Here is a 13926-nt window from a genome sequence, read left to right on the forward strand (position 1 = left end):
CCCTCATTTTCAGTCGACCCATATTTATCAGACCATGTGACCTGTGTGTAATCGTCCATAGCAATGTGTAAAAATGCTGCACTATTTGTTTTTTTTTGTTTATCCTCTTTTATTCTTCAAAGTTTAACTTTAAAACCTATGCAAAACTATACCCTTTTACTTTAAATGCAAATCATTAAATGACTATAAATTCTAAATATTAAAAACCAGTTAGTAACCAAAATGTTTATTTAATGTTAAGTAAAATAACATTTTTCGTACTTTTGCGTTGATTTTATTAGTTTTTACAATAACTGCAGTTTTAAAATTTGTGTTCATTAACTTCCACAAGGATAGTAACATAGAGGCGATTTGTTAGCGAAGCGATTAAAGCAAACGAAAGCAAGATTACATACGAGAAATACCAGCCATAGTCGAAGAGAATAAATTCAAGCAAATGAAAGATATAAAAAATAACATGCAGACACAAAACAGAGAAAAATATTGTTTTGACATTGGCCCGATAAAAATGGACTTTGTAAGTCTCATACAATGCAATGCCGCTAAGGCTGACAGCTATGCCTAGTAGAAAGTAGAACGAACCGCGGTGTATCAGAACAAGGAAATAGCTAAATGACGTCACCAGACTTACTGCCCAAACATGTTTTGGATTCCTGTATAAACATATGGAACAATATTAAATATTCTAACAGGTTAACCTATACAATTGCGTATCTTTAATTAGGTAAATAAAAATGCTCACCAGCCTCTTCTTAAATGCCGACTCCAAGAAACAGACCAGCCTAAAAAGGGAAGTAATCCCCAGTTGCTTAATGACATCATTCGTCGAATAAATACGTCATTTTTAAGCGGTTCATAATAGGCTCTTCTTATGAGAAAATAAGCAGCAAACTGCAAAAGTCCAAGTCCGTTTAAAACGGTGATAAAATAACAGTCAACCTGTGTTATTTTTTGTTGCTGTGCTAAACCCCATGCTTTAACAACTCTCCAAAAACATGCACCGATTAAAAATAAAATAATAATAGTCCAGATTAAACTTGTATCTTTGGATAGCTGTTTAAACTTCAAATCATGATTAAAATTGTATACGTTGTCAAATATACCAGTCCATACGACAGCAACTGTCAGTGTACAAAACGGGGCTAGAAATCGAACATCGTAAGGTAACTGTGCCATTTATCAATTATTTATTAAAATACCTTTAACTTGCATTAGCATATATTATCCTACACCGTCGTAAAATCTATGTATAAGACTAAAATTAACGCAAATGATGTAATTTAGTCTTACCCTATTTACGGTTTGTTCCGCGTATCTAGATATACTGTAATAACCTTAACCAATAAAGCATGAGGCCATATTATCGCGATACAAAATAGTGGTCGTCATCTTTACTTTAAACTCGTAAAACACTTGCACCATGTTTGCGTAAGTCCTATTGATTATAACTAAAAGCCAACCATACAATTGTAGGAATAGGGTTATGCGAGAATCACGAGCGCGCACAAACAAAACGCCTTTTTCGTGCGGTTAATCTGGTTTTCTTCTCTCGCGTGGTAAACATACTTAAAAGTGCAAAGTCCGATACTTAAACCGAACAACATAAAAGAAATTCAAACTAATAATTTAACATAAAAGTTAGATACTGACAAAAACTACAGTGTGTAAGCATGTAACTTAAACATCAAAACGCATCGCCAAGTCTAACGATGCGCATTTGACACGTGGTCGTGTAGCTTACCTTCGATCGGGATTTAAACCCGAGGGTTTATGAATGCTGTTTTACTGTAATTTTGAATCATATATTGCAAGTTAAATATTGGGTAGTTGGACAAATTCTGTGTAATAAACAAACAAGAAAAAAATCAGTTTTAACAAAACAAATTAGGTAAACGAGGGTCAAGTAAAAACAATTTAAAACATCTCAGAAATAATAATTACAAGGATAAAACTAATTTTTAAAGCCAACTGGACCACTACATAAGTTTAAAATATGACATTCTCTTAGAGAATTAATAAATCGGTACCAGGCCAAAACTTATATTCGTGAGTTTCTGTATCGGCGACAATTTAAAAACAATCCAATTTTAATGTGAGCGACGTCAAAGTAAGACGTATAAGGACGCATTTAAAAAGCCTAAAACAGCTTTTAACAAATCCAAATTTTAAATGATGTCATACTGTTTGGTGATGACGTCATATTGCGCTTCCCATCCACACGCCGCCGTACAAATCATCAGTTGAGGTGAATAGATGACTTTCTCCTAAATCTTCGCCTTCTTCTAACCTTTCCGTCGGTTCCTCCAGGACTTCGCTCACCCCGGTTATAACTTTGGGGCTTTTTGGGGCTTCGTTTCGCAGCGAGCCAAACATGCCTCTTTTTCGCACGCTTCTGCGCGTCACGTGAGGCAATGTAACGTCACAAAGTTGGATATGATCCAGGTCAGCCTCATAGTAGTCGGGAAAAAGGCCCCTTTCTTCCTGTTCTTCTTCTTGTTTATTTTCTTGTTGTGAATGATGAAGCTGTTCTTGAGGTACTTGTAAGTGCTGTTGCTGTTCCCCTTTTTCTTCTAAAATAAATTTTAAATTGCCTTAGCATGATTTTTTAACTTCGCTTTATGGTAATTAATTTTTTTGTAAAAAAGTGTTCTAGACGTGTTTTGGCCTCCCACGATAGTGAGACTTAAAGCCAAAACCTTTCGGCTATTTATTCAATATCTTAGCCGGTTATAGTTTGCACTTTGATTATTGAGAAATTCCCATTTTTTAGTTGAATTTTAAGCCTACCTGGATTTTGATTGATCAATAAAGAATCTTTTGTGGTTCCAGCCAAACCTATAACAAATAGCAGTAAGGGTTTAAAAATAATAACTTACTTAGATTTAGGACCATAAAGTACAAAAAAAATCAGCGGGAAATTTCGTTCGAGGACTGTAAAGTATAGAGATTCTAATTATACAAAATTAACAAAATATTAATGTTTATTAGAACTATGACATTAAGTTTTTACCCAAGTTGTTGCCCAACCCTTGATTTTTATTAAGTGCGTTCACGGTGTTACTTTTTCTGTGTCTTCTACTGAACCCCACCACACTGCTTCGTATTCGAGTGGTTGTTGTGTACCTCATTGATGTCCAAAAACTCTGTCTGTCATTTTCAAATAAAGAGTTACCACAAAACAAAATATATTTTAGATTTCGACGTTATATAAAATAAAAATATAGCGTTTTTGTCTTTAATGCAAAAAACTTATCAAACATTTAGCTTAACTTTCTTATTTTTTTAAACAATATAATTAAATCTTACTTTAAACACAAATATTTAAAACATTTACCTATGTCTTCGAAGAAAAGCGTCACCTTTAGGGGCGCAAGAGAACAAAATTCTCAATTTCTTTCTGAAAGTCAGGCTCATGAAGGAATAAACCAGAGGATTCATCATCGAGTTCGAAAATCCCAAGCAAGCCGTTATTAGATGAATGTGCATTACGGTCCTGCAAAAAAGTTGTTTTTATTTTCAATGCAAACAATTCTAAATACATAACTTTTTTCACTTTAAATCAAAAAAAAAATTTAATGTTTGTTTAGTTAATAATTATGTTGGTAGTAAATATAGAAATTACTTAAGCCCTTTCAGTAATATAAGTCTTAAAAAAAAAACGTATAAAAGTAGTAAGCATAAAATCAAAATTTAATTATAGAACAAAATAATGACCATGGAATCGATATTCGGACAAAAATAACATTAAAAAATCGTTCAATCAAATAAATAACTTAATTTAAATTTTTAAAAGCCTTAGGCACTAACAGGCTACAAAACCAAAAGGACAGAAATACGCTGTTTAAAATGATTTATGAGTTAATGTCCAATATTTTTTGTACTTGTTTACACAAAAACCAAACAGTTTCATGTTATCTTAAAGCTCATCACACAAAAGCATATTTTATATATTTAATTATCTTCGTTTTTAGAAGAATGACTTGACATGACATATATATTCTAATCATTCACCTATACCCAAATTCATTTTGGTTAGGAAAATAAACATGTAAAAAGTAAGAAATAATACTTTATTTAAAATAGAGTAAAAGTGAAATAAATTTACCAAAAATTTGAACAAGATTTCGGTTTTCTTAATAAATCTAAAGTCTTGTTAAATCCTGAAGGAAAATTATTTTCTGCAAATGATGCAATCGAACTAAACAGAACGGAGGTCTAAAAAAAGATCAAACGGAATATAGATAAGTATCATAAATAAATAAAGTTAGCATATGTCGTGCCAATAACATTATTATTTTTATATATTCGACTTAAATTAATTTTAATAATTGACGTGTTTAACGTGGTATTTTTAATATTCCCTTTAACTTGTATACTTTGTAACAAAGTTTATACAATCATAACCACTTATATGACCAGAATACGACAAAGCGAAATAGTGTAAAATATGTTTAACTATATATATCATATTTTCTTATATAAAACACTCACGTTTCCGCCCAGAAACTCGTTTAAGTTCCATCCAGTTAAGTTGCTTGATAAAGTCGAGTTGAGCAAAGCAAGATCAGCATGTAAACCAATCTTTTTATCTGTTGTTACGCAGTTGTAATCCAGTACACCGAGTAATTTTAACAAATGAACAAAATTTGTAATCTAAAAATAATTTTAAATAGATGATACAGGAGTAAGATATAGCTTTTTTATTGAATTTTTGTGTATGATAATTTGGGTAAACAAAAATTATTTTTAGTATCTAAAGGTATCAATATTTATTTCTCAAATTGGTTTGGATTATTTTATTATCAATTTCATCGAAAAACGTTAATTTAATGTGGTTAAGGAAAATCAATAAATTGGACCACTATATTGCTAATAATACTCAAGTTGCGCCTTTTTGTAAGTGTGTTAACAGATATAGCAAAATAATAATAATGTAAAAGTGTTTTTAATTTTAGTTGCATACACATTTTTTTTTATTAAAAAACATTTTAAATCAAAATAACGTGGTTATTATTTCTAATGTTAAAGTCTGGCGTCATTATTACCTGATTAGGTAACCAAGATATAACGAAACAAGAAATAACGACCATGATCATTATAGTTAACTTGTCCTTCTCTAAAAAAAATAAAAATAAATAAAATTTATAAAAAATAAATACAAATTAACGAAAAAATATTTTTTTACAATTCCCACATTTTTTTTACTTTTGTTATCGTTTTTATTTTTCTTTGCTTTTGATCTTTTTCTCATAAACAAGTTAAGGTCGGTGTAGCAAAAAATAATAACCATGAGGGGGACCATAAAACCCACAATGGTTCTTGATACATTGTAGGTAAGATTTAAAGAAACTTGGGATTCTGCTGGAAACAACCAAATACAACGTTCCCTTAAAAAATAAAAGTAGTTAAAATGTTGGAATCACTTATACCTTAAATTTCCTTCTTTTTCTTTTTTCTTTTCTATACGGTATAATTTTTATTTTTAAGAACTAAAAAGTACAAGTAATCTGAGTTATTTGCAACTTTAGAAAATTTTTAATAAAAAAGTCAGATTTTTAAAACGTTAACACAAATTTACATTAAACCAAAGTTCTCATTAATAATTAAAATGATATTTCGTAATTTTTAGCACGCTTTGGTGTGCTTTTGACATATTTCAAAGATTAAAAATCAAAATAAATATATTAAAGATTAAAATTTAAAAAACTAAAATGAAAAAAAATATTAAAGAACAACAAAAATTTAAGAAAAAATTTGATATAAAAGATAATCCTAAAATACAAAAAAAATATTAAAGCACAGCAAAAAATTCAAAATAAATTAAAAAATCAAAAATAAAACAGAATATTCCATGCTTTTATAAAAGATAATCCAAATTTGCACAAATATTTTTTATTCACTTACTTTCCGCGTACTATTTTTGTGGTTCGAAATAGAGCCGGTAATATTATAAACATTACCCCAACACCCCAAATAATTAAACAAGTTATCCAAGCGTTCCGAACCGTTCGCAAAGATCGACATTTGATTGCCTTAAATGCAAAAATATTGATATTTATAAAATAAACCCAATTATTTACTAAAAAAAGGCTATAAATTATTTATAATATAATGGTAAAATAATGTTAAAGCTTATTATTTTTTAAACCGTAAAATGTTGGTAAAATTTGAAATTTTGTTTTGACAAAAACATCGAAAACAAATGTTGTATGTTGGTGCACGTTGAAAAATATTATAATTTATTTGTAAAAAAAAATCCTACTCATCAATATTTAAACAATTTCGATAATTGAACAATAAAGGTCAAAAATCAGGTCTAATGAAATTAACGTCTCAACAGCGTGTTTATTTTGAAAATAACCCTATATTAGCCAAACTTAAACAAAATTTACCCATTTTAGAAAAAAGCATTTTAAAGTGTAAACTTTAAATGTAAAATACTAAGATTTACTCTACTAAATTGAATAAATAATATACTTTATTTAATCTGTTGCTATAACTTTATACTACTTCAAGATAACTTGTATGTTATTAAAACTTGCTAGTTAAGTTTAAACAATTTATTTCATTATTTCGACGTACTATTAATTAAAGAATCTACAATTTTAAAAGTGAAGGGCATTTTAAAGTACTTTGTTTATTTTAAAGTAGATTGTATAGGTCTTACTCTACTAAAGCAACTTGTAATAAAAAGATGTATTAAGAGTGAAAATTGTAGTTTTCAAATGTTATCAAGTATATATATTACAAAAAAAAAACCTTTACGATTGCTAGCCAACGGTCTAAGCTCATGGCGGCCAAAAAGAAAATAGATGCATACATGTTCATGTATGTCATGCAACTGGCAATCTGCAAAAAATATTGTTATTTGTTAAAAAGGTTGAACGACTAAGTAATAAAATATGTTTACAGTTGAATTGCTTTTTATGCAACATACCTCATTGACATAACATTTTAACTTAAAATTAAAGTAACATTAAAGGCATTATATTTTGTTATGTTGTGCATTGCAATTGAGCGAAATTATATGCGTTTTTGCAGCTTACCGAAATCGATATATGCCGTAACGTTGACAGGTGCACTAAATTTTTTTCCCATTTATTCTGTTGCATAATTATTAGATTATAGTCCAAATTGTTTTGTATTGCTTAATTTATAACGTAATCTACAGATTAATGAACAGTCAACAAAACAAAGTCAATAAAATCAAAAACTGCCATAGGCAACTTTAGACTTGGCCAATTTGCGAAGATTTAGGTACTGAACACGACTTTTTTACATCATAGTGCAAATAAATAGTAAAGCAAGAACGATGTATATAATTTGTGAGCCCACAATCAATACAAATTGTTAATATACCTTACACATTGATTTCCCAAATACCCATTCTCCTAGAATTAACTCAGTCGCCCAAAATGGCAAATTACTCAGCAGAAAAATGTCAGCAATTGCTAGATTCGTAACGTAGACATCAGTCACTGATTTTGACTAAAAATTTAAAAAATCACTTTTACTTTTGTAATATTATTAGTTGTTTATTTAATACCACATTGTTCCAGTGTTATGAACAGAATCAAAATGGATTCAGAAATCTAGGTTGAAACATTTAATAATTTGATCAAGGTTTTCGTTCCTTAAAACATCTAATAAAATAATTATTTAAAAATTATAAATTAATGTTTTGGTTATTAGACAACTTTTAAATAAATTTATCGATCATCTTTGGCACAACAATAATCCCAGCGACATTTACAGCCAAAATTAATTAAAAATTGAAGCAAAAACTTACGTTGGACCATACAACAACGCAGCAGAATTTGAAATAAATTATTGATTTCAGATAATGTATAATTCACATATTAAACAAGGCCAAAAATAGCTTGGATACTAATTAAAATTTTAAGGTTGTCAAATTAGAGAAAACTGAGATAAGACAAAATTTAAGTAACTTTAAAAAAGTATTTTTTATCAACATTGAAACATATACTAAATATGTTTTTTTATAAAAAACGTTTAATAAAATTTAAATTCGGTTTATAAAAATTTAAACGACAAAAAAATTTTAAACCTTAATTTTTTTAAATGTTTTTTAAATTTACCTATATTTAACCCAGTTAATAAAAAGTACAAACATTATAAATAAAAAAAAATTGTTTTACCTTTATCATTGACCCCATGATATATAACACAATCCCATTGCCAGTGAGACCAATTGTCGCAATAAGAAAATAAATCGTGGGAATAACCATCTGACTGACGATGTCATAAGTTGGATCAGTGACGTCACCAGTCAACGGCTGCTTCTCGGTTGTGATAGGGTCATAATAGTTACTTGTTGGTGATTCAGTAAAACTTATATTGTTAGGTATACCCATTTTATTAAAAAAATCTTATAAATAATTAGCGCTTAAAAATAGAAAATTTAAAGTTGTTTAAATAATTTTTCTTGTATTTTTGCCATGATCATTTACACTAATACCTTAAAAATTATTAAAAAATCTTATTTTTTTTATAAAAGAATAAATTTATAAATGCTCTGTTTTATTTGCAATATATAAAGCTTACTATTTAACTTTGACAGGTAAATTAAAATAACATATTACTACGAGCCTTTTTAAGTGGAAATGATGCTTTTAATTTAATTATTGATTCTTCTTAATGTGACCTTTAGCTATAAGACATTTTGTAATTATTTGTAGCCTACTTCGCCAAAACTTCTTATCTTTTTAATCCATTTTAATCTAAAAAAAACTGACCATGTGCTAGTTTGTTTATTGTTTTAAAACATTTTAACAAGTTGTAAATTATTAATGATAACAAAAACACTTTTACTACCATTAGTAACCAACAAATATGCAAGCTGCAAGCTTTAATATTTACGTTTAAAATTTAATCAAAAAACAACGTATCCTTAAATTAAAATTACTGTAATAAATTTCAATCGATTTATCACGGTATTTTTTATGCTATATGTACAACATATTGATTTTTATATCATAATAAATTTAATAAAATACAAATCAATATTGTACTTTTATCCAAACAAAAATAAACCATTTTCTACCCCTGTACTGTAGTCACGCTACTTTTTTGCGATTAAAATTAATTTTGTTTTTGATATTACGTAATGCAAAAATCGAATGAAAAATAACAATAATTTATTCCCAAAGGTTTTCAGACGTACAGAAATTGTTTTTCAAAATAAGTTTTAAAATAAGGTAATACTTTTTTATTGTTTATTTATAAAAAAATTTTCAATTTTTTTCGAATTTTTACTAAATTATATTATTATGTAAATTGCAACACTAAATTAATTACATAATAATAAACATAAGAAATCCGATTAATTTGTAAAATTAATTTAAATTTAACCTCATTTAGGTAAATCTAATTTAAAAACCAAAATTAACCAACCATTATGCGCTTATAAATTCAAAATAGTGAACGAAATTTAATTTCAATCTGCTTAGCTTTATAAACAAATTCTCCCTTTTTTATGTAGATTGTTTTCTCTAGCAATACACATAACTTACTCTAACTACACAAACATTATATAAAATTTAGAAAAAATAACTATTTTATATTAACGGTTTAAATGTAAATACATATATCCTAACCGTATATACTCTAATTTTATATATTATACCTTTAACTTTACCATCAGTACATATCTAATGGTGGTTTATTATTATTTTTATAATCACAATAACTATTGTATTATGTTTAGTTACATGTACGGTTCTCGCATCATTTTACTTATACGGTCCTATTTTTTAGAGAACCTTAAACTAAGAGTGATTCGATTATTGTATACTGACATTCGCAAAAAGATTTTTATAAAAACACATACGTTGTTAGTTAAGTTCTCAACTTTAACAAAAATTTCTATCACCTAAACACCTTTGCACGTACTATAACAATGCAAGTGTGTTTATATATCTTATACGAAAGTTGTTTACTTATTTACGCATTATTTTAAACGCGTATCGGTTATTAGTTCGACGGTGTAGCACATTGATTAATATCGATTTGATTTGGGACTAAGTACACTCTTGCATTGATTTCTAACTTAAATAAACCGTAATCTTCATACGTTGCTCTAATTGGATACAACGCGTTCTTTTAGGCTCTAAATGTGCAACAGTTAACGATAAAAAAAATATATTATTTTAATTCTAAAAACTAACATTAAATGCAAATTGTCATTTAAATAATTTGATCTTTGCTATTTTCGCTCGGCTCAATACACTTTTTAAAATGACCAAATTATTGATACAAATAATAAAGAAAAGCCAAATAAGTAGACGACAATAACAGTGTCTTTTTTACAGTATTTCAAAATGTAGACTTGTTCTAATTTAATTATATCATTTAGGCAATAAATATACGTGGTGCAACAAATAATATTTAAAACAATTCCTAGAATTTGAAAATACTTTATATACGCTTCGCTAACTTAAGGTATGCCAGTATACCAACTCTCTATTTGTCATACACAAAACAAACTGTTCATATTTAATGGCAACCTTACTTTTAAATCTCTGCTAAACGAAACTTAATCCAGTGCGTTGTTGTACCTTGAGTCTTACAACGCAGCGAGTGGTACGAAATAAAAACAAAATCTAGAATATTTGAGAAAAAATCTTTTTTCTGTTTGTGCGTTGAAAATGTGACGCTCACTTTTATATTGCTTTGCAGTAAAGAAGTTGTTTCGTTTTAATCACTTTATATTTATACCAGGATAAATTTTATTGTATCTTTTGGGCAATGGGCTAACTTTATTCTGCTTGTTTATTATGTTCCACTTAAACTTTATATACTTTGACGACAAAGTTAAATACATAATTTAAATCATACCGAAACTTTAGAATATTTATACATGTACAATACATTATAGCACGATCATCAAGCCCAATTTATAGTTCTTTTAGGAAAAAAGCTAAGCGCTAAGGCTTTATAAAAGCCTGGGAAATAGTTTCATTTACATAATATTTTTTAATAATTATAAAACGTACAAAAACTAAAAAAATATAAATTCATACGCCGAGTTTTTTTTATACGGGTTTATAATTTTTTTTAAATTTGTTTCACTTATTAATTAACGTTAAAATGATAAATAAAACATGGGCATTGAGGTTATACTTACCGCGGAACTACACTTTAAACAAAGTAAAATCTAAGTCCCTTGGCAGGAATTAAATTAAATGGATTTTATATTGATTGAATAAACAACTTTCGCTGTATAGATAAAACTTAGAATATACTTAATATCGACTTCCAAAACGTACATTTTTAATTAGCATGCTAAGTGATTTTCGATTTAAAAACAAAATTGAGCATTTTAAGATACTTTTTAAACTCAAATATATAAGGCAAAACTGTCGTGGCTTATAATTAATTAAGTTCAAATCAAAAAAATACATTTATTTAAAAAAAAAAAGAGAAGTCTTTGTAGCTTTCGGCCATTCAAGTACTTAGAATCGTAAGAAAAGTCACGAAAAAATTGACAATGACCGTATAGTTAAACAGTTCGCTCAAGGACCGTAAACTACAAGTGATTCACGATTTTTATGTTATAACCGTAAAAAAAATTTAATGAACTTTGTAGTCAAAAACTTAATTACAAACAAAAAACGTCTAATTATTAGATAATTGTCGTTATTTACTTTTTTGTAAAATATTTGTTATATTTTTGGACACCATTTAATAAATTCTTTATCTATTCTTGAAAAATAAAACTGTTGCAAAATCTCGAATATACATATTGTAAATTCGATATTGATAAAACCGAATGACGTGTTCTGGCCTAAATTTTTCATTTTACTGCGTGTTAATGATACCACATAACAACAGAAACAAACATATTAAAACCAGTAAAACAATGTCGGGCCTACGCACTGAAGTCTAATAAAAAAGTTATAGCCCGTCGCTTGGCTATAAAAAGAAGCTCTCGTATGGAAATGTGTCTCATTTGTTTTGATTGTAAAAATACTAGATATTTTTTTAAAGTTTAAAAAATTTAAAGTTGTAGAAATAATTATGGCAGGCATTTTGAATAGAACACTTCCCGGTTTACCGCCTACTTTACCGACTGGTTTACCACCTGTAATTCCTAGTTTACCGCCTGGTATTACTGGTTTACCTCCTGGTATAACTGGCTTACCGCCAATTATACCACCTATTCCAGAATGGGTATGGAGATGCGAAGGACCAACACCTGCTTCCGCTCACATTTTATTTAACCTTTTCTATAGTAAGTTTTACAGCAAACTTTAATGATTATTATTGATTAAATGTTATTTTTTAAACAGGTTAACATAACTTTTTTTTCCTTAAGTTGCCAAATCAGATGAGCGTGGTTACATGATCTCAGCGGCAGTAATGGTTGCTATAATGTGCGTTAATTTTCTCGAGCAGATATTCTGTATTTACCGCACCATTGAAAACAAAACGCGAGTGTTATACCTCGTATGGATCGCTAGTATCTACCCCGTAAGTTGTTATTTATTTATTTCATTCGCCCGCGACAATAACAGTTTAGGCGATGTAAAATATTTTATAATAATGCTACATAGAATGGTCAAATTCATAATTTAAAACATGCCATACTGTGTTTACGTTTTATGCATAAAATACATTAGTCTAGCATTTCATTGTCAGTAAAAACTACACATTATAAAAATCTTAATTTATTTTGCTAGGATGTACTTTTTAATTTAAATTATTTTTTAGGTGATGGCAACTTTAAATCTTTTGGTTTTATATGTACCAAGGGCTGCCACGGTTTTTACATACGCCCAAACCTAGTAAGTTTAAAATAACAATTTTACCAGGTATGCCAACATAAAACTAAACATTTTATTAATTTTAATATTAATTTTATGTTTAATTTTTTTAAACCTATCGTTTTTATAAAAAGTTTATCACGCTTAACTTTTGTGTAGTTATTTCGGAGTTGCTTTAAACAAGGTATTTGCATTAACGATGCATTATTATGGTGGAAAACATGGCATGGTTGAAGCTTTGCGAGGTAAAACTGTATCGACTCACCCTTTTCCCTGCTGTTTCGTTTGCTGTTGTGGAGCTAGTCAACCTATGACCATGTAAGTCATTAAGTTATACTAACAGAATATCCAAACCATTTTTTAAAGTTTATCTTTAAATTTTAATTGCGATTTAAATTATTGTATAATAGTTGTTTACAAAAGTCTAATGTTGCAATTTGTTTACTGTTTATTTGTAATTCATATAGGCAACGTCTTAATAAACTACATGGCTTTTTAAGACAAGTTTATTTTGTCTATCCCATTTGTTATTTTGGAATGACCGCGGTTTGGTTAGAAAACGTTGATAACAGCGGCATTGTTGTAAGTATTAAGATATTAGCACGTTTAACAAATAGTGACTTGAACAAAATTTTTTTAAATTTTACGTACAAAAAGATTTGTTTGATACTTTTAAAATACATAAACTAAGTCATAAATATGATTTTAAGGTACAATGTAATAACAAACAATGCTTTAATCTTGTTAAGGCTATTATCCCAAGACTACTCGATGGTGTTGCATCTTTGTCAAGCTTTTTAAGTGTTTATGCAATTATTGTCATCAACCGATCCAATAGATTTTGCCTCGAAGAATATAACAACAGAGGTGAGTTGGTATGGTTAAAACTTAATATAATCTCACTTCAAAATTAAAAAAAATTTGTTTAAAATAGTGATTTTTGTTGTTAAAAAACACAAGTAATTTTAGTTTACATTTATTAATCAAAGATCAAAAAGGAACGAAGTCTGTTTTTTTGTAATTTTAACCAACTAAATTTGATCGTTTTTTCACAGCTAAGTTTGTTATAATGAACTGTGTGGTCGGGTTGAATACAATACAAGCATTTGCGTTGTGGATAGCAAGTGCAGCTGGCACATTA

At 28.3% G+C, this 13926-nt stretch overlaps 2 protein-coding genes across 2 annotated transcripts; both read right to left on the reverse strand.

The window, feature by feature from the left end:
- Positions 1 to 210: 210 nt before the first annotated feature.
- Positions 211 to 1449, reverse strand: LOC145750439 (uncharacterized). The gene is made up of 2 exons (XM_082566477.1): positions 743 to 1449; positions 211 to 653 (listed from the first exon to the last, which is right to left on the reverse strand). Exons 1-2 carry the CDS (start codon positions 1174 to 1176, stop codon positions 302 to 304), a joined length of 786 nt encoding a protein of 261 aa, XP_082422603.1. The 5' UTR covers positions 1177 to 1449; the 3' UTR covers positions 211 to 301.
- A 455-nt stretch (positions 1450 to 1904) lies between these two features.
- Positions 1905 to 8375, reverse strand: LOC145750786 (uncharacterized). The gene is made up of 12 exons (XM_082566862.1): positions 8160 to 8375; positions 7360 to 7488; positions 6760 to 6849; positions 5905 to 6032; positions 5206 to 5387; positions 5046 to 5116; positions 4492 to 4653; positions 4106 to 4215; positions 3335 to 3493; positions 3011 to 3147; positions 2788 to 2835; positions 1905 to 2570 (listed from the first exon to the last, which is right to left on the reverse strand). The coding sequence occupies exons 1-12, from the start codon at positions 8373 to 8375 to the stop codon at positions 2197 to 2199; spliced, it is 1806 nt and encodes a 601-aa protein (XP_082422988.1). The 3' UTR covers positions 1905 to 2196.
- Between the last annotated feature and the right edge of the window lie 5551 nt (positions 8376 to 13926).

The sequence above is a fragment of the Corella eumyota genome, chromosome 4 (assembly GCF_963082875.1).
Source record: "Corella eumyota chromosome 4, kaCorEumy4.1, whole genome shotgun sequence".
Classification (NCBI taxonomy): domain Eukaryota; kingdom Metazoa; phylum Chordata; class Ascidiacea; order Phlebobranchia; family Corellidae; genus Corella; species Corella eumyota.

Excerpts from the sequence above, each read along its gene's own strand:
- LOC145750439 (XM_082566477.1), bottom strand. The coding sequence starts at position 1,176 with ATGGCACAGTTACCTTACGATGTTCGATTTCTAGCCCCGTTTTGTACA. Across the intron at positions 654-742 it reads CGGCATTTAAGAAGAGGCTG|GAATCCAAAACATGTTTGGG; the intron begins GTGAGCATTTTT and ends ATGTTTATACAG.
- LOC145750786 (XM_082566862.1), bottom strand. The coding sequence starts at position 8,375 with ATGGGTATACCTAACAATATAAGTTTTACTGAATCACCAACAAGTAAC. Across the intron at positions 6,850-7,359 it reads TTGGGAAATCAATGTGTAAG|ATTGCCAGTTGCATGACATA; the intron begins GTATATTAACAA and ends TATTTTTTGCAG. Across the intron at positions 4,216-4,491 it reads ACGAGTTTCTGGGCGGAAAC|ACCTCCGTTCTGTTTAGTTC; the intron begins GTGAGTGTTTTA and ends ATCTTTTTTTAG.